Here is a 23,592-nt window from a genome sequence, read left to right as displayed (position 1 = left end):
TTATCAAAGGTCCGCACAGCACTTTGCAGAGTGAGGCACTAACATTATCTCAATTAAGTTTTTAAGGCCTTGCTCCTGTTTCTGTGCCCAGCCTGGTGTCACCCACACCAGGGAGGGAACGGGGCAGGAACCGGGCGAGGGGGAGAGGCTGTGGGAAGGCTGAGGGGACCCAGAGGGCTCCGGAGCCAGGGAACAACTGTGTGTGAGGGGAACAGACCCATCTGTGTGAGGGGAGACAAACCCATGTGTGTGTGTGAGGGGAACAGCCCCATCTGTGTGAGGGGAACAGCCCCATCTGTGTGAGGGGAGACAACCCCGTGTGTGTGTGTGAGGGGAGACAACTCCATGTGTGTGTGTGAGGGGAACAGACCCGTGTGTGTGTGAGGGGAACAGCCCCATCTGTGTGAGGGGAACAGACCCATCTGTGTGAGGGGAGACAACTCCATATGTGTGTGTGTGTGAGGGGAACAGACCCATCTGTGTGAGGGGAGACAACCCCATGTGTGTGTGTGAGGGGAACAGACCCATCTGTGTGAGGGGAGACAACCCCATGTGTGTGTGTGAGGGGAACAGACCCATCTGTGTGAGGGGAGACAACCCCATGTGTGTGTGTGAGGGGAAACTGTCCCGGTGTGTGAGGGGAGACAGCCCCGGTGTCCGAGGGGGCAGCCCCGGTGTCTGAGGGAGCAGTCCCGGCGCCTGAGGGGGACTCCCGGTGTGTGAGGGAGCAGCCCCAGTGCCCGAAGACGAGCCCCCGGTGCCTGAGGACGAATCCCCGGTGCCCGAGGGAACAGCCCCAGTGCCTGAGAGAACAGCCCCGGTGTTCGCGGACGAGCCCCCGGTGTCCGAGGGAGCAGCCCCGGTGTGTGAGGGGGACTCCCGGTGTCCGAGGGAGCAGCCCCGGTGTGTGAGGGGGACTCCCGGTGCCCGAGGGAGCAGCCCCGGTGCCTGAGGACGAGCCGCCGGTGTCCGAGGGAACAGCCCCCAGTGCCTGAGAGAACAGCCCCGGTGCCCGAGGGAGCAGCCCCGGTGCCCGAGGACGATCCTCGGGTGTACTCGGGCCTCTCCCCGCTCCGTCCCCGCCCTGCCCGCAGCCACGCCCGCCCAGCCCCGCCGGGAAGCGGAAGGTTCCGGGCCGGCCCAGCTCCCGCTCCTGCTCCCGCAGCGATGGCGATGGCGATGGCACGGCGGCCCCGCGGCCGCTGAGGGAAGATTCGGGCCCGCCATGGCGGCGGCGCTGCGGGCAGCGCTCTGCGGGGGGATCCTGCTGTGCGGTGAGGGACGGGACGGGGAGGGGATCGTGCTGTGCGGGGAGGGACGGGATGAGAATCCTGCTGTGCGGGGAGGGACGGGATGAGAATCCTGCTGTGCGGGGAGGGACGGGACGGGGAGGGGATCCTGCTGTGCGGGGAGGGACGGGATGAGAATCCTGCTGTGCGGGGAGGGACGGGATGAGGATCCTGCTGTGCGGGGAGGGACGGGACGGGGAGGGGATCGTGCTGTGCGGGGAGGGACGGGACGGGGATGGAGTGCCCGGCCCTGGAGGTGCCCAAGGCAGGACTGGCCGTGGCACTGAGTGCTCTGGGCTGGGGGACAAGGTGGGCATCGGGCACAGGGTGGGCTCCAGGGCCTGGCAGGGCTTTGCCAAGGTGGGCATGGGGCACAGGGTGGGCTCCAGGGGCTGGCAGGGCTGTGCCAAGGTGGGCATGGGGCACAGGGTGGGCTCCAGGGACTGGCAGGGCTGTGCCAAGGTGGGAATGGGGCACAGGGTGGGCTCCAAGGGCTGGCAGGGCTTTGCCAAGGTGGGAATGGGGCACAGGGTGGGCTCCAGGGGCTGGCAGAGCTTTGCCAAGGTGGGCATCGGACACAGGGTGGGCTCCAGAGGCTGGTAGGGCTGTGCCAGGCTCAGTGATTCTGGAATTCTGTGCACAAACCTGAACCCCCTGAAAGTATTTTCTCCTGTCTTTCCATCCCCCTTGCCCAATAACACAATTCACCTGGAGGGTGTTCAGGTAGGCAGCGCTGTCAGGGCAATTAACCTTGCAGGGACACATCCTTTTCCTGGGAATTTACATTCCTATCTCAGACCTCACCTCCAAAGCAGTGGCAGCGCTCCAGGAGAGCTGGAGGGGAACTTTGGACAAGGGATGGAGGGACAGGACAAGGGGAATGGCTTCAAACTGCCAGAGAGCAGGGATAGGTGGGATATTGGGCAGGAATTGGTGTCTGGGAGGGTGGGCAGGCCCTGGCACAGGGTGGGCAGAGCAGCTGTGGCTGCCCCAGCCCTGGGAGTGTCCCAGGCCAGGCTGGACAGGGCTTGGAGCAGCCTGGGCTGGTGGGAGGTGTCCCTGCCCATGGCAGGGGTGGCACTGGGTGGGCTTTGGGACCCTCCCAACCCAAACCAGTCTGGGATTGTGCAGTTGTGTGTTGGTGAAGTGCAGTGTGTTTGTGTTGGTTTGTTGGGTGTGAGGGCACCGCTGTAGGAACTGAGTCTAAAATAGTTTTTGTTTAAGCCAGGTTTAGGTTTCAGCCTCCTGCCTGCCAGAGGTGGGTAACTGGGGCATTCATTTCATTGATTCTTCATCAGGTGGCCCTCGGGGACATGAGTTAGGGGTGATTATGGTGGTGCTGGGACTGGATGACCCTGAAGTCTGTTCCAACCTTGATGATTCTGTGAAGTGTTGGCATATAAGATGTGTTCCTTATCCTAGAACATCTGTCATCAGGTTTGGCACCTGTGACACGTAAGGACTCATCTGATCTGGCGGGTTTGTTTGCATTAATCATTTGTGGTGCAACAGAGCCAGAATCTTTTCTATTTCAGTTTCAATACCAGCAATTATTTAAACACAATTAAATCATAATAGTGGGGGGCTGTTCATCAATACTTTACGCTACTTTAGGGTTTCCTTAATTCAGTTCCAAGCAAGGAAGTTGTCTGCTCTTGTCACTTGTGAATAGTGCTGATTAATGATAACTATATGTAGTAGCTCTCTTACCTTTGAAGGTATTTCTGGTTTACTCAGTTTATCAATCCCCACACCCTGTTATTCCCATAGTGCTACTGGAGCACTGCCTGGAAAAGTCTGGGTTTGGCAAACTCAGGCAGAGTTTCTGCCCTGAGTCTGGGCAGGCCCAGTTAGCTGTGCACAGTAAATGGTGGCATCATAAACACTTACTGGAAGTCACTGGTGCTGCTAATTCATCTCTGTTGCGTAAGCTCAGAAGGCACGGGAGGCATCAGGATGTAAATGAATTACATGGAGGGCTGATTTGAAATGAGCATCTGAGGCAAGGCCGAGGCAGGAGGAGGCTGCATTTGACACTTGGGTGGCTGAGGGGTGGCTGGAGGAACAGAAATATTTGACTGTTTTCATTGCTCCCACAGTGGCTGGAATGGTGCCCAAGCCCCAAAATGTAAGAATTTCTTCAGTCAACCTTCACAGCACTCTGCAGTGGGATGCTCCAAGGTTTGCCAGGGGTAACATCAGCTACACTGTGCGATTCAAGAGGTGGGTCTGGGGTGCTGTGCTTTCCTTAATTCACATTTTGTAGCTCTGTGTTTGTGATTTGTTTCCTCCTCAGTGGGCAGTCAGGAGATGTCCCTCTGTTTTAGCTTGTGAGAGGCTTCTCTGCTGAGCTGAAGAACAGGGCAGAGGCATTTTCTGAGCATTCACACCCAAGACAGCTCTGTAAATTTTACTTTTTTTAACCACAAACACATTTTAACATTGGACATAATTAGCTGTCTGTGTGTTTTTTCTCTATCCTGTAGCTGTTACCTGTGATTCAAGAGACTTGGTCCTGCTGAATGTTTGCTCCTTACCTGATCTCTCAGATGCAGCCACCCAGTGCCACCCCTGCCATGGCAGGGACACCTCCCACCAGCCCAGGCTGCTCCAAGCCCTGTCCAGCCTGGCCTGGGACACTCTCAGGGATGGGGCAGCCACAGCTGCTCTGCCCACCCTGTGCCAGGGCCTGCCCACCCTCCCAGCCAGCAATTCCTTCCCAATATCCCATCTATCCCTGCCCTCTGGCAGTGGGAAGCCATTCCCTTGTCCTGTCCCTCCATCCCTTGTCCCCAGTCCCTCTCCAGCTCTTCTGGAGCCCCTTTGGGCACTGGAAAGGGCTCTCAGGTCTCCCCAGAGCCTTCTCTTCATGCTTAGTTTAAAGAAGATTTTTCTGTGTTCTGGTAGCCATTACCTTTTGGTCACTGCATTCCTAGGTGGGCTCTGATGCAAACCAGAGAGAATATCATACATTAAATATCATGTAATATCTTAATCAAGGGTTGGACAGGGCTTGGAGCAGCCTGGGCTGATGGGAGGTGTCCCTGCCCGTGGCAGGGGTGGCACTGGATGAGCTTTAAGGTCCCTCCCAACCCAAACCTTCTATGATTCTGTTCTATGAACATTTCCTGGTCACTTCTCAGGCCCTGTTTTCTCTGACTTCTCCTGACATGCATATCTTGGAGACAGCTGTGAGTAAAATCCAGACTGGACAGCCTTGCACAGTGATACTGGCTGAGTATTTACAGACTGCTCTGATACCTCCTGTCTGCTCAGTCAAGTGTTGTAGCCACTGTCAGGAAAGGGACATCTATTCACTGAATCAGAACTTTAATTTGTAACTTTACCACTGATTTATAGATTCATATAAGATCTCTTGTGTGATTCTTACACACTCGATCTATTTTTCCATGTCCATGAGTTGCATCAACCGCTTTGCTGCTGTTTCCAGTTAGCTGAGAGGACAGACACACATCTCACACACTCTGTTTCTGTCCCTGCCCATGGCAAGGGTGGCACTGGATGAGCTTTAAGGTCCCTCCCAACCCAAACCTTCTATGATTCTGTTCTATGAACATTTCCTGGTCACTTCTCAGGCCCTGTTTTCTCTGACTCCTCCTGACGTGCATATCTTGGAGACAGCTGTGAGTAAAATCCACACTGGGCAGCCTTGCACAGTGATACTGGCTGAGTGTTTGCAGACTCCTCTGAGAACTGTCTGCTCAATCAAGTGTTGTAGCCACTGTCAGGAAAGGGGCATCTATTCACTGAATCAGAACTTTAATTTGTAAATTTACCACTGATTTATAGATTCATATAAGATCTCTTGTGTGATTCTCACACACTGGACTAATTTTCCATGTCCATGAGTCCTAACTGGTTGCATCAACCGCTTTGCTGCTGTTTCCAGTTAGCTGAGAGGACAGACACGCATCTCACACACTCTGTTTCTGTCCCTGCCCATGGCAAGGGTGGCACTGGATGAGCTTTAAGGTCCCTCCCAACCCAAACCTTCTATGATTCTGTTCTATGAACAGTTCCTGGTCACTTCTCAGGCCCTGTTTTCTCTGACTCCTCCTGACGTGCATATCTTGGAGACAGCTGTGAGTGAAATCCACACTGGGCAGCCTTGCACAGTGATACTGGCTGAGTGTTTGCAGACTGCTCTGATACCTCCTGTCTGCTCAATCAAGTGTTGTAGCCACTGTCAGGAAAGGGGTTCTGATTCACTGAATCAGAACTTTAATCAGTAACTTCACCACTGATTTATCAATGCACATAAAACCCTGTGTGTGATTCTCACACACTGGATCTATTTTTCCATGTCCATGAGTTGCATCAACTGATTTGCTGCTGTTTCCAGTTAGCTGAGAGGACAGACAGGCATCTCACACACTCTGTTTGTGTTCCCCACAGCATCAACTTGCCAGGGAACACGTACGAGCCTCTGGGGACAAAGCTGCGCGTGCCCGAGTGCGACGTGTCCTCGCTGTCGGCGTACGGGCACTACGAGCTGCAGGTGCGCGCCGAGGCGGGGCCGCGCCGCTCGCCATGGGTGGCACTGCCCTTCCGCCCCATGGATGACAGTAAGCCTTGTCCTGCCCCTCGCGGGGCCCTCAGCGCCCTCTCGGGGTCGTTTGTACAGCTAATTACACTGAAAATCGCGGTTGCAACGCTTGGAGACAGAAAGCAGAGTAGGGAGGGTCACTATTACAGCGCTGGTAACCTGAAATCTGTTTTTAAAAAGGATTTTCCAAGAATGTATCTCTGTCCCTTAAAATAAAGATCATTTCAATCTTCCAGCCAGGGAGGAGTTGTCTTCAAGCAGTCAAACTTCCTGCATAGTGAGATCACAGCATCCCAAACTATTCTGAGCTGGAAGGACCCACAAGGATCATCGAGGCCAACTCTTAAGTCAGTTGCCCACCCAGGGGATTGAACCCCTGACCTTGGTGTTATCACAACCAAGTTTTAACCAGCTGAGCTGATCTCAGGGTCGAAATAAATTCACTTACTTCCTTCTTCATTGCTGTGCCAGACAGAAGCTTTCTGTTTATTTTTCTTAATTCAAAGAACCCCAGTTTCACAGGGAAAGATTAATTTTCAGTCAAGGACCCTTGATTGCACAATATTCATAATATATACTTAATATTGCCATTCTCTTAGTGAAGCTTCTGTGAGAGATGATTTAGGCATTGCCTTGATTAGGGGCACTGCACAGATGTTAATTGTGTTGTTGAGCTTGGGAATGAGAGGGGTTTGCAGCTTTTCACCAGTGAGCATCCTTTGGATTGTACATCCTTACTCTAATCATGAGCAAAATGAAAATATTTTATATTATTTAGTTAACGCTACCCAGAGCATTTTTCTCCTCACAGCCATTAACACCAAACCACACAGGAAGCTTCTGTTCCACCTCATGTTTGAGAAAAACCTTTAAAAAGATGATTTTTTTCATGACCCACCTCCATTTTCTTGAATTTCATCATTCTTATGTTTCAGAGTGGAATCTTACAGATAACAGCCTTGTTTGCCCAAAGGCTTTTATTGGTAATCTCTTCAAAACCACCACAGTGACACAGTTTGATCTGCCCAGAACAGAAGCACTGAAACATGGCATGGAAAATACAACTCTGACAGTATAAACTACAGCCAGGAGAAAATGTAGCAGAAAGTGTGGCTGGATTCTCAGAGTAGAGAGAGAGAATGGGTAAACCATTCACAGCTGTTGTTTGACAGATATTTGAAAGAGCTTGTACTGGAAGGAAAGCCCTGGGAGCACTGGCCAGCTGGATATAACTCTGAGGACATGAGAATTTTTAATGTTGTCACAGCTGGTCTGAGAGGGCACACAAGAGAAACACCTGAGAGTTTCTGTGACTCCTCTCTGGGCTGGGCTGACCTGACCTGACCTGGGGGGAGAGCTCTGCAGAGAAGGACCTGGATGTCCTGGGGCATGACAGGTTGTCCCTGATCCAGCAGAGTGTCCTGGGACCAGGAGGGACCTTGGGATCCTGGGGTGCATCAGGAAGGGCATTGGAGCAGGTCAGGCACTGATCCTGCCCCTCTGCTCAGCCCCACTGAGGCACAGCTGGAGCTCTGGGGGCAGCTCTGGGCTCCACAGCTCAGGAAAGACAAGGAGCTGTGCAGAGGGTCCAGGAGGGCCACAGAGAGGATGAGGGGTCTGGAGCATCTCTGTGCTGAGCAGAGACTGCAGGAGCTGGGCCTGGTTAGTCTGGAGAGGGGAAGGCTGAGAGGGGATCCCATCAATCCATACAAATCTCTCCAGGGGGTGTCAGGGGATGGTCCCAGAGTGTTCAGTGGGGCCAGTGACAGGACAGGGAGCAATGGCCATGAACCCAACCACAAGAAGTTCTGTCTCAAGATGAGGCAGAACTTCTTTCCATGGAGGTGGCAGAGCCTGGAACAGCTGCCCAGGGAGGGTGTGGAGTCTCCTCTCTGGAGACATCCCAAACCCACCTGGAGGTGTTCCTGTCCCACCTGCCCCAGGTGCCCCTGCCTGGGCAGGGGGTTGGGCTGGGTGATCTCCAGAGGTCCCTCCCAACCCTGATAATGCTGGGATTCTGTAGTTTTTTCTGCAAGTGCTTCTTTAAAGAATCCCAGACTGTGTTGTAGGATTAGCCTGAGGAAACCAGGGACACCAAGATCCCCCCCATTATTTTTTCTAAGTTCAAGAAATTCATGGCATTATAGGAATGTACTGCCCAGTGAGCAGTCTGACATCTAGAGGCAACCAAGGCAGAGTTTGCTGGATTTACAGGAGGTTTGTGGATTTATGAGTAACATGTGCAGAAATAATTCAAATGGTTCTGTTTTTCAAAACAATCACAAAGAAAAAAAACCATTAAAACACTTTACTAGAGGGTCTACTCAGGAAAAACAAATGTCATGTCAGCTTGGCCCAGAAGGAGAAGTGAGTAGTGACCATGGAAAGAGTCCTTCCTCTCCCAGGAGTCACCACATCTGGCAAAAGGGAACTGAGTTAATTTAGAGTTTGGGGAATGGAGTCTGCTTTGGTATCTGTTGTTTAAATATCAATCCCTTTCCAGACCTTTCCATAAGGAGAGGATTTATTTATGCCTGATCCATGCAAAGAAATCCCTTTCTACTAATAGATAAAATTATTTAGAATGTGAATCATCATGAGTTGTATAAAAATGTCACAGTGGACTGAATGTGGAGGTGAACTCCCCTCTTGCTTCTCTTCCCCACCCACAGCAGTCATTGGGCCCCCTGAAGTGCAGGTCAAGTCGGAGTCTGGGGCCCTGCACGTGGATTTCTCAGGCCCCTTCGCTGAGCACAAGCAGGACAAGTGGCCTCTGAGGCAATACTATGGCTCGTGGAGCTACAGGATCCTGTACTGGAAGGAGGGCAGCACTGCAGGCCTCACCTCTGCTTCCAGGGTATTGTGACTTCCAGCTGTGCTTGTCCTGGTAAAACACCCTCCTGGGGCAGTTCTGGAAGCCCCTGGAGGCCCTGGCACAGGGTGGGCAGAGCAGCTGTGGCTGCCCCTGAATCCCTGGGAGTGTCCCAGGATGGCTGGGAGGGTGGGCAGGCCCTGGCACAGGGTGGGCAGAGCAGCTGTGGCTGCCCCTGAATCCCTGAGAGTGTCCCAGGATGGCTGGGAGGGTGGGCAGGCCCTGGCACAGGGTGGGCAGAGCAGCTGTGGCTGCACCTGAGTCCCTGGGAGTGTCCCAGGGTGGCTGGGAGGGTGGGCAGGCCCTGGCACAGGGTGGGCAGAGCAGCTGTGGCTGCCCCTGAATCCCTGGGAGTGTCCCAGGATGGCTGGGAGGGTGGGCAGGCCCTGGCACAGGGTGGGCAGAGCGGCTGTGGCTGCCCCAGCCCTGGGAGTGTCCCAGGGTGGCTGGGAGGGTGGGCAGGCCCTGGCACAGGGTGGGCAGAGCAGCTGTGGCTGCCCCTGAATCCCTGGGAGTGTCCCAGGGTGGCTGGGAGGGTGGGCAGGCCCTGGCACAGGGTGGGCAGAGCAGCTGTGGCTGCCCCATCCCTGGGAGTGTCCCAGGGTGGCTGGGAGGGTGGGCAGGCCCTGGCACAGGGTGGGCAGAGCAGCTGTGGCTGCCCCTGAATCCCTGGGAGTGTCCCAGGCCAGGTTGGACAGGACTTGGAGCAGCCTGGGCTGGTGGGAGGTGTCCCTGCCCATGGCAGGGGTGGCACTGGAGGGGCTTTGGGATCCCTCCCACCCCAATCCATTCCATGATTCTGTGATTCCAACAGGACTGAAGTAAAAATGGATCTTTACTACTTACAATGTGATAAACTCCAGTCACTTCAGCTGCAGCTCGGAGCACGTGGCAGGGGCTGTGTAGTTAAACTCTGGCATGATGGAATTTTCTCTTTCCATTATTAGAAGTAACTCCTGCATTTTGTGTGTTTGTTCCCTCTTCATGGGACTTTGGGTTTTGCATCCCCAAAATGGGCAAGGCCTTGTATTAACTGTGCTCTCCTGCACCTCTTCCTGCCCTTTGTAATTCCCTTTCTCCCTCTCCTGGTCAGTCTCTTCCACAGGCACTTGTGCTACTCAGCCCAAAAGACTTCTCCATACACAGTGCATGGGGAAAGATCATAAATAATATATTAATTGTGGCATCAGGGGTTCTATTGCAGGAAAATAGGGCCAGCAGTCACAGTTCAATTAGTGCTTTGCTCATCAGTACAATTTCATGTAATGGGGGTCCACTACATGTAATTGTGATTTGTGTTTGTTACCTGCACAATTCTTTGGCATTCAGCTCCAGAAGGTGAGGGCTCCCCATTCCCCAGCAAGCAGACTGGTCTGCACTTCCCAGCCCCCAGGAAAGGGAGGTGTTTCTGCCTGGGAGATGCAAACCCACAGGGATTTACCAGAGGAAGCAGAAACTGCAGCTGGAGTTTGTGCCTGTTCCAAGTGGAAATCAGGGAGATGTCCTGGGGCTCAAAGAAGCAAGAGGCAGAGTCTGTGCAACTTCACAACTCACTTTGAAGTGGGTGGTTGCTCAAAGATTGACACCTGACCACAGAGTCTGCTCACCCTGAGAAAGGATCTGTTACTGCTGAAGGGATTCCTTTACTCTGCAATTACAGAGACATAACTAATTGTGCTTCTAAACGCCAAGTTCTGCTGTCAGTCATCTCTCAGCTTCCAGAAGTCTTCTCCTTCCTCTTTTTTTTTGTTTTCCTGTTGTTTGGATCACAGAATCACAGAGGGCTGGAAAAGCCCTCTCAGACCATCAGGTCCAACATTAACCCAGCACTGCTGTGTTCACCCCTAACCATGTCCCCACATCCACTCGTGTTTTGAACCCTTCCAGGGCTGGTGATTCAACCATTTCCCTGGGCAGCCTGTGCCAGGGCTTGACAACTTTTTTGGTGATGAAATTTTTCCTGCTGTCCAATCTAAAACTCCCCTGGTACAGCCTGAGGCCGTTTCCTCTTGTGCTGTTCACCCATCCCACTTGTTCCCTCTCCAGTTACTTTATACTTGTCTGTAACAGTGCTCTTAGTTGATCTCCTTTGGTTGGGGGACAGTTTCTGTCTGCCAGCAGATCTCATTTATCACTTCTCATTAGCCTAAAACTTCATTAATGCTGCAAGAAACAGCCAGAAAGTCAGTGGGGGGAATGATCTCATGGTACTTTGGTAACTGTAATTGTAGTTCTTTAGATAATTCTTTAGATAATTTGTTAGATAATTCCTTAGCTAATCCAGTCACTGCTCTCATGCTCTTCAAAGTTTTTGTATTTATTTTATGTCTTTCTCTGGTTTTAGGTCACTCATGTAGATACTAAACACAACTCTGAAATCCTGTCTCAGCTGGAGCCATGGACAGTTTATTGTGTCCGAGTGCAGGCAGTGATTCCTGAGTGGAACAAGACAGGGGAGCTGAGCAGGGAGCTGTGTGAGCAGACAACCCACAATGGTAACCTGGGGCAGCATGGGGGGAACTGGGAAATCATGGAAAAACACACTGGGTTGGGTTGGGTTGGGTTGGGTTGGGCTGCGCTGAGCTGAGCTGGGTTGAGCTGCGTTGGGCTGGATTGGGTTGGGCTGGGTTGGGTTGCGTTGGGTTGGGTTGGGTTGGGCTGCGCTGAGCTGAGCTGGGTTGAGCTGCGTTGGGCTGGATTGGGTTGGGCTGGGTTGGGTTGCGTTGGGTTGGGTTGGGTTGGGTTGGGTTGGGTTGGGTTGGGTTGGGTTAGGTTGGGTTGGGTTAGGTTGGGTTGGGTTGGATTGGGTTGGGTTGAGTTGGGTGGGTTGAGTTGGTTGGGTTGGGCTGGGTTGGGCTGGACTGGGCTGGGTTGGGCTGGGCTGGGTTGGGAGGGACCTTAAAGTTCATCTCATTCCCTGTGGGCAGGAAGACCTTCCACTAGCCCAGGTTGCTCCAAGCCCAGTCCAGCCTCGGGCACTTCAGGGATGTGGCATTCCATAGAGAAAGTGATAATTTGAAAATAATTCCTCAGAGAAGAAGAGTTACAGTTGTGGTTGTTTCTTGCCTTGTGTCCTGCAGGTGTGACTCCAGTGTGGGTGATCGTGGCTGTTCTCATTGGATCCATGCTGGCTGTTGTCATTGCAGTCCCCGTCTGCTTCTTCTCCTTTTTTCATCTCTATCGACTCACCAAACATGTTTTCTGCCCATCATATATTTTCCCACAACACTTGAAAGAGGTTTGTTTTCTGCCCCACACACAAAACTCAGCCTTTTCAGTAGAACCACTTGCTTTTCCAAGGCTCTCAGTGCCAAAACCTTTAGACCTTCTTTTATTTTGCCCTCGTTCATTTGCACCTGGTGTCAGCAAACTGCAATGTGTAATCAGCAGCTTTCTATGGCTCAGAAACAGGATGTTTTCCTTAATTTTCAAGTGAGAGAATAACACGTGTCAACTTCAGTTCCTCATTTAACTTGTGAGCAGCTGAGACCTCTGTCTCTCCTGTCTCGTGTTACCCCTAAAATAGCACATCTGTTCTCCTGCACCAAAGTTCTGCCACAACTGTAATAACGAGCTGTAACTTAAGAAAAGAGTGTAGGGAAGTACAGCTGGACCAGACCCACTGTACTGGAGACACCTGGTCTGGGGGAAGGTGCCCCTGCTCGTGCCAGGGATTGGAACTGGAGAAGCTTTAAATTCCCCTCCAACCCAAACCATTCTGGGAATCTGTGATCCTCTGAAACCTGAAAATTCCAGGTCAAAGGAGGCAGTGAACACTCTCCTGGCCCTGCCCCTGTCACACACAGGGAACACAAAAGGGCTGTAGCAGAACCTCCTCCAAGAAACCAGGATGTGCAGAGTGTTACCTTCTCTGCTCACGTACCAGCCTGGGCTCTCCTGAGGTTCCTGCAGCTCCTCTGAGGTTCCTGCAGCTCCCCTGGGGTTCCTGCAGCTCTCCTGAGGTTCCTGCAGCTCCTCTGGGGTTCCTGCAGCTCTCCTGAGGTTCCTGCAGCTCCCCTGGGGTTCCTGCAGCTCCCCTGAGGTTCCTGCAGCTCCCCTGGGGTTCCTGCAGCTCCTCTGGGGTTCCTGCAGCTCTCCTGAGGTTCCTGCAGCTCCCCTGAGGTTCCTGCAGCTCCTCTGGGGTTCCTGCAGCTCCCCTGAGGTTCCGGCAGCTCCCCTGGGGTTCCGGCAGCTCGCCTGAGGTTCCTGCAGCTCCCCCTGGGGTTCCTGCAGCTCCCCCTGGGTTTCCTACAGCTCTCCAGAGGTTCCTGCAGCTCCCCTCAGGTTCCTGCAGCTCCTCGGGGCCTTTCAGTTTGCCTCATTCAGAGCCAGCAGCCCAAGGCTCTGTGGCTCACTCAGCACTGGGCTGAGAATCCCAGCATGCCAGACTGGTTTGGGTTGGGAGAGACCCCAAAGCCCCCCCAGTGCCACCCCTGCCATGGGCAGGGACACCTCCCACCAGCCCAGGCTGCTCCAAGCCCTGTCCAGCCTGGCCTGGGACACTCCCAGGGCTGGGGCAGCCACAGCTGCTCTGCCCACCCTGTGCCAGGGCCTGCCCACCCTCCCAGCCAGCAATTCCTGCCCAATATCCCATGGCAGAGCTTTAAAAGTAGACGTCAGCTTCAACTTCTCTCAGGTGACAGTGATCTCTGCCCCTTGCCATGCCTCGGTGCCATCACCACCAGATTCCCACCCTCCCTGCAGAGCAGAAGGAAGGAATTCAGTGTCTGGGAGTGTTTGGATTGACTGACCTTGCCCAGGAGGCAGAACCTGGGCTGGTTCTTTGCAGTGACCGAGAAGGAGCTGCTGCCCCCGAGGAGGGTGCCAGGCAGTGTCCCTGTGGAGGGGCTGCCCCCTCAGAGGGGTGTGTGCCTGTCCTGGGGCTGTGCTGTCCCTGTGGAGGGGCTGCCCCCTCAGAGGGGAGTGTGCCTGCCCTGGGGCTGTCCTGTCCCTGTGGAGGGGCTGCCCCTCAGTGTGTGCCTGTCCTGGGGCTGCCCCTCAGTGTGTGCCTGCCCTGGGGCTGCCCCTCAGTGTGTGCCTGCCCTGGGGCTGTGCTGTCCCTGTGCAGGGGCTGCCCCTCAGTGTGTGCCTGCCCTGGGGCTGTGCTGTCCCTGTGCAGGAGCTGCCCCTCAGTGTGTGCCTGTCCTGGGGCTGTGCTGTCCCTGTGCAGGAGCTGCCCCTCAGTGTGTGCCTGCCCTGGGGCTGCCCCTCAGTGTGTGCCTGTCCTGGGGCTGTGCTGTCCCTGTGGAGGGGCTGCCCCTCAGTGTGTGCCTGTCCTGGGGCTGTGCTGTCCCTGTGGAGGGGCTGCCCCTCAGTGTGTGCCTGTCCTGGGGCTGTGCTGTCCCTGTGCAGGAGCTGCCCCTCAGTGTGTGCCTGCCCTGGGGCTGCCCCTCAGTGTGTGCCTGTCCTGGGGCTGTGCTGTCCCTGTGGAGGGGCTGCCCCTCAGTGTGTGCCTGTCCTGGGGCTGTGCTGTCCCTGTGCAGGGGCTGCCCCTCAGTGTGTGCCTGTCCTGGGGCTGTGCTGTCCCTGTGCAGGAGCTGCCCCTCAGTGTGTGCCTGCCCTGGGGCTGCCCCTCAGTGTGTGCCTGCCCTGGGGCTGTGCTGTCCCTGTGGAGGGGCTGCCCCTCAGTGTGTGCCTGCCCTGGGGCTGTGCTGTCCCTGTGGAGGGGCTGCCCCTCAGCGTGTGCCTGCCCTGGGGCTGCCCCTCAGTGTGTGCCTGTCCTGGGGCTGTGCTGTCCCTGTGGAGGGGCTGCCCCTCAGTGTGTGCCTGCCCTGGGGCTGTGCTGTCCCTGTGCAGGAGCTGCCCCTCAGTGTGTGCCTGTCCTGGGGCTGTGCTGTCCCTGTGGAGGGGCTGCCCCTCAGTGTGTGCCTGTCCTGGGGCTGCCCCCTCAGTGTGTGCCTGTCCTGGGGCTGTGCTGTGCCTGTCCTGGGGCTGCCCCTCAGTGTGTGCCTGTCCTGGGGCTGCCCCTCAGTGTGTGCCTGTCCTGGGGCTGCCCCTCAGTGTGTGCCTGCCCTGGGGCTGTGCTGTCCCTGTGGAGGGGCTGCCCCTCAGTGTGTGCCTGTCCTGGGGCTGTGCTGTCCCTGTGGAGGGGCTGCCCCTCAGTGTGTGCCTGTCCTGGGGCTGTGCTGTCCCTGTGCAGGAGCTGCCCCTCAGTGTGTGCCTGTCCTGGGGCTGTGCTGTCCCTGTGGAGGGGCTGCCCCTCAGTGTGTGCCTGTCCTGGGGCTGCCCCTCAGTGTGTGCCTGTCCTGGGGCTGCCCCTCAGTGTGTGCCTGCCCTGGGGCTGTGCTGTCCCTGTGGAGGGGCTGCCCCTCAGTGTGTGCCTGTCCTGGGGCTGCCCCTCAGTGTGTGCCTGCCCTGGGGCTGTGCTGTCCCTGTGGAGGGGCTGCCCCTCAGTGTGTGCCTGTCCTGGGGCTGCCCCCTCAGTGTGTGCCTGTCCTGGGGCTGTGCTGTGCCTGTCCTGGGGCTGCCCCTCAGTGTGTGCCTGTCCTGGGGCTGCCCCTCAGTGTGTGCCTGCCCTGGGGCTGTGCTGTCCCTGTGCAGGGGCTGCCCCTCAGTGTGTGCCTGTCCTGGGGCTGCCCCTCAGTGTGTGCCTGCCCTGGGACTGTGCTGTCCCTGTACTGGCACTCACAGCACTGCCCCAGCCCCCTCTGAGCCTGTGAGGATGCCCAGGCTGGTTCCAGTGGGTCAGAACAGGCAGAGGGAGGGAGTTGTGATGTGTCAGAACCAAAGTGGTGTCATTTTCTCCCTGAGCTCCCTGGCCCTGCACATGCCCCTCCCTCACCTTTGCCAAAAGGTTTATTGGTTAAGTTGGCATTTAAAGCATCACTCTGATGTCTCTGCTCTCTGAGGTGGCACAACCAGGTCACAGTTCTTGGAGGTGTTTGACCAATCTCTCTGTGAACTCCTTCCCCTACAGCCAAGTTACCATTTTTAGTGTTTGTTTCCAATCAAAATGTAGGTATTTGATTTTTTTAAGGAAAGTTTCTATTCCAAAGAAGTCACTCACCCCTGGGGTTATTCTTCCAAGTAGAGGCACTTCCAGCTTGCTCCCAAGCCTAGAACAGGATGTCAGAGAGGATATGACATTATTGCCTCTCTGGGATTTGTGAGGACTGAGAAAGCCAATTGATGTGTGGAAAACAATATCAATATTGCTTAATAATAACCATATTTCTAAGCAAACAGGATGGTCCAGCTGGTGCAACCTAATTCTTGTTTCCTCTTTGCTTCCCAGTTTCTGAGCAAACCTCCCAGTGCTCCCCAGTCCTTCTCTCCACTTCCACAAGAGGAACATCTCATTTATGACAAGCTGACTGTGATTTCAGAGGATTCCCAGAATCCCAGGGGTGAGGCTGAGGGTGAAGCCAGTGAGACACCAGAGCACCTGCAGGGCTCTGAACAAGGAAATTCCAACTCAGGAGGAGGAGCAGCCTCAGGAAAGGCCTAAATGCCTCCTTGGAAAAGGAAACAGCCTGTTGGGTTTATCCCCTCATTGCTGCTTTCCCCAGACAGTACAAATCCATGGGCAAAGATGTGGGCACAGACTTTTGACAATAATTTTTTTTAAAGCACAGGAAACTTGGCTGTGAATGAGGAACTCAATGATACACAATTTCTGCCACTGTTGGTTGTGGCTCCCTGGGGAGTTGCAGCAACACCTGGCACTGATTATGACATTAAAAAGCAATTCTCATACATACATATATATATAAAACACTGCTTAACTCAGATGGATTATTTATTGCAAAAACCTTTGAAAATATTTGTACAAGAATTACTATTTTGTAAAGAAAGATCTAGTCTGATTTATTTTTTCTAATGAGAAATCATGTCTCTTTAAGGATGTCCCAGTGGCATCATCTTTCTATTCAATTTTTTTCTACCTGATGCAAAATTGTGAATTTTTTAGGCTGGAATGAACTGAAGTCTGTGGAAAACTTGGCAGCTAAAGTGGGAGTTAAATTAGGTTCATTTTATTTATCTTAATTAAAAGCTGTCAGTCCAGGGAGCTGGAACTCCCTGTACCCAATCCAGTCTCACCTCCACAGGGTTACACCCCAGGTTGTGTAAAGGTTAGATATAAAGGTTATAAAGGTTTATATAAAGGTTTAAAGCAACACTGGGGCAGGGAGTGGGACCTTTGCACTGGGCATTAACTGGGATTTGTGTGATGTTACTTCAAAAATAAAGTGAGAAATTAAATTCTGTCAGCAAAACAAACTTAGCACGAGTCAAGTTGTGTCTAAGTCATAACTTGGGGTGGGAGCTGCAAAATCCTGGGCTTGAGCTTTGTTAATTGATGCATAAATAAATATCCCTTCTTGGAACTGCTGCAGAAAGAAAACATGAGAAAGGACCTGATTCCCTGTGCTACCCAATCTGCCCTGAGGAGGCTCAGGGGGCACCTTGGCCCCTCTACAGCTCCCTGAAGTTTGGCTCTGCCCCCAGGAGCAGAGGGCACGGCTCAGGCTGGGCCAGGGCAGGGGCAGGGGGCACAGCAGCAGGAATTGCTGCCTGGAAAGGGTGGGCAGGCCCTGGCAGGGGCTGCCCAGGGAGGGTTGGAGTGCCCAGCCCTGCAGGTGCCCAAGGCAGGACTGGCCGTGGCACTGAGTGCTCTGGGCTGGGGGACAAGGTGGGCATCGGGCACAGGGTGGGCTCCAGGGGCTGGCAGGGCTTTGGCAAGGTGGGCATGGGGCACAGGGTGGGCTGCAGGGGCTGGCAGGGCTTTGCCAATGTGGGCATCGGGCACAGGGTGGGCTCCAGGGGCTGGCAGGACTTTGCCAAGGTGGGCATTGGGCACAGGGTGGGCTGCAGGGGCTGGCAGGGCTTTGCCAATGTGGGCATCGGGCACAGGGTGGGCTCCAGAGGCTGGCAGGGCTTTGCCAAGGTGGGCATTGGGCACAGGGTGGGCTCCAGGAGCTGGGAGGGCTTTGCCAAGGTGGGCATTGGGCACAGGGTGGGCTGCAGGGGCTGACAGGGCTTTGCCAAGGTGGGCATGGGGCACAGGGTGGGCTCCAGGGGCTGGCAGGGCTGTGCCAAGGTGGGCATGGGGCACAGGGTGGGCTGCAGGGGCTGTCAGGGCTGTGCCAAGGTGGGCATGGGGCACAGGGTGGGCTGCAGGGGCTGACAGGGCTTTGCCAAGGTGGGCATGGGGCACAGGGTGGGCTCCAGGGGCTGGCAGGGCTTTGCCAAGGTGGGCATCGGGCACAGGGTGGGCTCCAGAGGCTGGCAGGGCTGTGCCATTCAAATGGTTCTGTTTGGGTTGGGAGGGACCCCAAATCCCACCCAGTGCCACCCCTGCCAAGGGCAGGGAACATTCCCATTAGCCCAGGTTGCTCCAAGCCCCTTCCAGCCTGGCCTTGGACACCTCCAGGGATTTAAGAGCTCCTGGAAGGAGTCCAGTCTTGTCTCCAGACTGACCTGCAGTCAGTTTGATTTGCTTGAGAAGTTTTCCTGTCCCAAATCACATCCTTCCAGGAAATCATTGGTAGGTGAGATGCCTCTTCTTCAGCCACAACTTCCCTGAGGGGCACAAAGGAGGGCAGGGGACACGGTGGCCTCTGTTTGTCCCCACAGGTCCCCCAGGCACCTGGTGCCTCCTCAGAGAAGCAAAAATGCAGAGAAGGGTTAACCTGGAGCTGAGCTTGTGGAGAACACGATGGCAATGGATCAATAAAACAGGTGAACTTTAACTGTGTCATGATTTAAACTACAAAGTGCAGGTGGATGTTGCTCACCCTGGCACGGATTGTTCTGGCAAAGTGAGGAGGAAAACAGACCAGCTGGAAAACCTGGGAGCTGTTGGAAAGTCACCTCAGAATGTGTTTGCTGAGTTGTGAAGCAGAGCAGAATAATTAAGGAATAGGGAGATGGGGAAAACTGAGGGAGAGGAGTCTGGGCTTGTGGGGAGCAAAACAGGACCTGGAAAAGGGCAGTGAGGGCTGGCAGTGAGAGAAGGAACAGCTGAGCCAGGTCCAGCCAAGGGAAGAGAGGGAGAATTTCATGGACAAAGAGGAACCAGAGCCCAGGACAGACCAAGGGGGCAGAACCACCCACCAGCTCCACACTTTGTATCTCTCCATAGCAGTAACTTTGGTATCTTCCCTCTCCAGGTCCTGGAGACTCCAGGAAAGGCTTTGTGGCTGCCAAGTGCAAATCCAGAGTCCCTCTGAGCAGCAGGGCCAGAAAGGCTTTCAGAAATACCCATCACAAGCCATAGAAAAGGCTTTTAAATAGATCCTTAACCAGAAACACCAGAGGAGGATTTGTGGCAGCAAATTAAGCATTTTTTTTTCCTGAGGCAGGTTGGGCAACACCATTAATGATTTGGCAAAATGTCATTTTCTGGGATCCCTCAAGTGGTGCAGAGGCTCCTGCCCTGGACTCTGAGCTGCAGGAGACTGCAAATATTCCTTCCCCAAAAACTTCCAGGGTTTCCTGAAGGGAATTTTCCATGTTCTCAGGTACTTTCTGTCCAACTCTGCAGGCCTGGAAGGAGGATGGTACCAAAAAGGCAAAGGAGAAGGCACTGGGGGAGCCTGGCAGAGGAACCCTCACCCAGCAGCAGGAGGTGCCTCAGTAACCCCGGGATTCCAGCCCAGACAAAGCACCAGAGCAGGGAAGCTGTTCAATAACTTTCAGTTCTTCCATTTCCCCACCAGCTCTGCCATCACACCACTCAAATCTCACGTCTAATTTCCATTCCCTTCTCTCTGCCCCTGGAGTTGTCGTGGCAGTTCGAAAGTGCACTGGAAGTTCCTCAGAGTGGGGACTTTCTCTCCCAGTCTGTGTGAGGAACATGGTGACAAAGATGATGTAAATCCCAGCAGGAGCTTCGCACGTGGCTGGATCTTCAGCCCTGCTGCTCCTCAGCTGAACCCAGGCCCTGAACCTCCCCCAGCACAGCACAAGGGGCTGAGCACTGTGAAGTGTCACCTGGAGAGGAGAAGGGTCCAGGGGGACCTGAGAGCCCCTTCCAGTGCCCAAAGGGGCTCCAGGAGAGCTGGAGAGGGACTGGGGACAAGGGATGGAGGGACAGGACAAGGGGAATGGCTTCAAACTGCCAGAGGGCAGGGATAGGTGGGATATTGGGAAGGAATTGCTGGCTGGGAGGGTGGGCAGGCCCTGGCACAGGGTGGGCAGAGCAGCTGTGGCTGCCCCATCCCTGGGAGTGTCCCAGGCCAGGCTGGACAGGGCTTGGAGCAGCCTGGGCTGGTGGGAGGTGTCCCTGCCCATGGCAGGGGTGGCACTGGGTGGGCTTTGGGGTCCCTCCCACCCAAACCAGTCTGGGATTCTGTGACTCCAAGTATCTTCTGTGAAGATGAAAGTCGTAGGTGTATCATAATTAGGTATTTTGGAGGTACCAGGTGAGTCTGCACAGGTAAAAAGAGAACTTGATGACATCTTTGCACATCCTTCCAGCCTGGGTGATGCAAATTATGGCACTTGTGTCCTTCAAAACCTTATCTCAGAACCATCAGGGCTGGCAGAGACCCTCAGGACCACCCAGTGCCACCAGCACCACCAGCATCACCCCCAGTCCATGTCCCCAAGGGCCACTTCAGACCCCTCTGGGACACTCCAGACACAGGGACTGCCCCACCTCCCTGGGACACTCATTCCAAGGTGTCACCAGCAAATTAACCCCTCCTGCTCTTCAGCACAAGGGAGGCCACGTGGAGAGGTGGATCCAGCCCTGGGAACAGTCAGGGGGAGGACAAGAACACGCCCTGGGGGGGAAGGTGTTTGTGTGGTCTGGGAAGGGAAGTCTGAGGGCAACAGAATGTGGAAGGTTCCCAAGCTGGGCAAGGAAACCAGGAAACTGCCCCCCTGTGCTCTGTGCCCATGAGGGGTGTGAAGGCAGTGCCAGGATTGCAGCAACCCAGAGCCCAGGGAAGGGTTTCTAATGGTGAAAGCAGGAAAAACGTGGGAGGCATTGCCTGAGAAGGGGGATATAAACCCAAAGTCCCTTGGAGGGGGTGGGCACCACTGCCCCTCCTCACTGGGCTCCCTGGGGCTCTTCCTTCCTCAACCTGAGTTTTTTTACACTTTCCAAACAAGATGAAATGCTGGGCTTGTCTCTTTTATCCTGTTCCAGAGTTGACATGAGAAGAAACCACCAAATGAAGCCTCCTTTGTGTGTGAGCCAAAGGAAACAAACCCAGGGGAGCCCAAAAGGCTCCATTTCCTCCATCCCACGGGTGGTTTGGGGTTGTACCCACGGGCACAGGAGCACCCACCCCTCCTGCCTGTGCTGCAGGGGGGCAGCTCCTCCTCCCTGGGGCTGCAGCAACACCAACTTCCCTTTCTTTCTTCTGTATCATCAGGGAGGAAGTTGTTTCAAACCTCCCAGAAGATAAACTGTAAACACTCGGGTATATTTTGTAAATATTTCTGGTAAGTCTCTTGCAGTTTATCGTCTGGACCAAAATGGTCCCGCTGAGCTGTGGTTACGTCAATGACCCGCCTTTCAAAGGGTTCCCTGCCAACTGTCTGAGCAGGAGCAACAAATTCCCCTGGAATAAACCTGGCTCTGAAGGGCCCTGGCACCCTCTGCCCCCTCTGTGGCAGCCATGGAGCACCTTCTGCAGGCCCAGCTGTGCCAGGCCAGGTGGTGATGGGGCATCTCTGTGCCCAGGGCAGGCTGAGGGAGCTGGGGCTGTTCAGAGGGCACCTCCCCATGGCTGGCAGTGCCTGAGGGAGGGGGCAGAGCAGGGGACACTGAGGGCACCTCCCCATGGCTGGCAGTGCCTGAGGGAGGGGGCAGAGCAGGGGACACTGAGGGCACCTCCCCATGGCTGGCAGTGCCTCAGGGAGGGGGCAGAGCAGGGGACACTGAGGGCACCTCCCCATGGCTGGCAGTGCCTGAGGGAGGGGGCAGAGCAGGGGACACTGAGGGCACCTCCCCATGGCTGGCAGTGCCTGAGGGAGGGGGCAGAGCAGGGGACACTGAGGGCACCTCCCCATGGCTGGCAGTGCCTCAGGGAGGGGGCAGAGCAGGGACACTGAGGGCACCTCCCCATGGCTGGCAGTGCCTCAGGGAGGGGGCAGAGCAGGGACACTGAGGACACCTCCCCATGGCTGGCAGTGCCTCAGGGAGGGGGCAGAGCAGGGGACACTGAGGGCACCTCCCCATGGCTGGCAGTGCCTCAGGGAGGGGGCAGAGCTGGGGACACTGAGGGCACCTCCCCATGGCTGGCAGTGCCTCAGGGAGGGGGCAGAGCACGGACCAGGCTCTGCTCGGGGGGCCCAGCAATGGCACCAGAGGAAGGGGCAGGAACTGATGCCCAGCAAGTGCCACCTGCACAGTGCCCCAGCCCTGAGCAGAGCCCAGAGAGGGGGGGAGTCTCCTCCCTGGGGACATTCCAGACCCATCTGGGCACAATCCACGTGCTCTGGGATGGCCCTGCTGGAGCAGATGACCCTCTGGGGTCCCTTCCAGCCTCACCATCCCGGGATTCTGAGGGCCCAAAGTCACTGCTGTGCCCAGAGGATGGGCAGGACCTCAGAGCAAAGAGGCAGCACAGTCAGGACCAGTTTCCTCCACAGGTGTGGCTGGAAAACCCATCCTGGAGGAACAAAACCTGCCATGGCTCTCCCACCCAGAACATCAGGGCATGGAGCTTTGCCTGCCACAGTTTCAAATCCTCCCCTCTGGGCACTGCTCTGCCCACTGAGGAGTTGGGTGCCCTCAGGGGGTGGGAAGTGAAAGGTAAAGGCCTGACTTTATCTTCCAGATCCTGCAGCTGGGCAAGAAAAACGTGAAACAAAAAAGGAGAAGACGAGCTCTTCAGTCTTGTGATCAAACTTCTGGCTGCCAGAAGGGAGCCGAGTCCAGGCCCCACTTCAGGGGCTGCAACATTCCTGTGGCACCCAATGAAACACTCGAGGAACAGGGCAGGAAAACATCATTTACCCCCCCACAGACAAGCAGAGAATGCCAGACTGGTTTGTGTTGGGAGGGACCCCAAAGCCCACCCAGTGCCACCCCTGCCATGGGCAGGGACACCTCCCACCAGCCCAGGCTGCTCCAAGCCCTGTCCAACCTGGCCTGGGACACTCCCAGGGATGGGGCAGCCACAGCTGCTCTGCCCAACCTGTGCCAGGGCCTGCCCACCCTCCCAGCCAGCAATTCCTTCCCAATATCCCATCCAGCCCTGCCCTCTGGCAGTGGGAGCCATTCCCTTTGTCCTGTCCCTCCATCCCTTGTCCCCAGTCCCTCTCCAGCTCTCCTGGAGCCCCTTTGGGCACTGGAAGGGGCTCTCAGGTCTCCTTTCTGCAGGTGGGCACCCCCAGCTCTTCCAGCCCGGCTCCAGCCCTGGGGCATCTCGGTGCCCGCGGGGTTTGTGCCAGGGGCTGTTCTGGGCCAGGACAGATGCGGGACCGGATGATCCTCGCGCGTCCCTTCAGCTCGCGATATTCGGTGACTTTGTGACACCTCCCTTTGCCACCGCGGGCTGCGGGAGCTCCGGAAGAGGCGCGGGGGCTCCGAGGGAGGTCAGACCACCCGATCCGCCCGCGGTGCGCCCCGTCCATGCCCGCTCCTCCCCATCCATCTCGTCCATCCCCATCCACCGCCCCGTCCATCCCCGCTCCTCCCCATCCACCGGCCCAGCCAGCCCGCTGCTCCCCGTCCCTCTCCGTCCATCCTCGTCCCTCCTCGCTCCTCCCCGCTCCTCCCTGTCCATCCCCGCTCCCTCCATCCATCACCGTACACTCCCGCTCCGCCCCGTTCCTCCCTCCCCGTCCCTCCCTCCCCATCTCGTCCCTCCCCTCCCCATCTCGTCCCTCCCCTCCCCGTCCCCCCCCGTCCCTCCCTCCCCATCTCGTCCCTCCCCATCTCGTCCCTCCCCTCCCCGTCCCCC

The 23,592-nt window shown here is 55.7% G+C and overlaps 1 protein-coding gene and 1 long non-coding RNA gene across 2 annotated transcripts; both read left to right on the top strand.

Annotated features, from left to right (window-relative positions):
- The first annotated feature begins 1,121 nt into the window (after positions 1-1,121).
- Positions 1,122-16,948, top strand: IL10RB (interleukin 10 receptor subunit beta). The gene is made up of 7 exons (XM_071567614.1): positions 1,122-1,274; positions 3,389-3,512; positions 5,706-5,875; positions 8,529-8,713; positions 11,073-11,223; positions 11,809-11,966; positions 15,963-16,948. Exons 1-7 carry the CDS (start codon positions 1,226-1,228, stop codon positions 16,173-16,175), a joined length of 1,050 nt encoding a protein of 349 aa, XP_071423715.1. The 5' UTR covers positions 1,122-1,225; the 3' UTR covers positions 16,176-16,948.
- A 1,156-nt stretch (positions 16,949-18,104) lies between these two features.
- Positions 18,105-19,252, top strand: LOC139680894 (uncharacterized). Its single transcript, XR_011699429.1, has 3 exons — positions 18,105-18,215; positions 18,305-18,409; positions 19,192-19,252. It is a non-coding gene; the product is annotated as an uncharacterized lncRNA (long non-coding RNA).
- The last annotated feature ends 4,340 nt before the right edge of the window (positions 19,253-23,592 follow it).

This window comes from Pithys albifrons, chromosome 1 (genome assembly GCF_047495875.1).
Source record: "Pithys albifrons albifrons isolate INPA30051 chromosome 1, PitAlb_v1, whole genome shotgun sequence".
NCBI lineage: Eukaryota > Metazoa > Chordata > Aves > Passeriformes > Thamnophilidae > Pithys > Pithys albifrons.
Note: the sequence above shows the minus strand (reverse complement) of the source record. Positions and strands in the feature narration are given on the sequence as shown.

Bases quoted from the DNA above. Each gene is read 5' to 3' on its own strand.
- IL10RB (XM_071567614.1), top strand. From the start codon at position 1,226: ATGGCGGCGGCGCTGCGGGCAGCGCTCTGCGGGGGGATCCTGCTGTGC. The intron at 5,876-8,528 runs GTAAGCCTTGTC...CCCCACCCACAG, and splicing joins CTTCCGCCCCATGGATGACA to CAGTCATTGGGCCCCCTGAA. The intron at 11,967-15,962 runs GTTTGTTTTCTG...TTTGCTTCCCAG, and splicing joins TCCCACAACACTTGAAAGAG to TTTCTGAGCAAACCTCCCAG.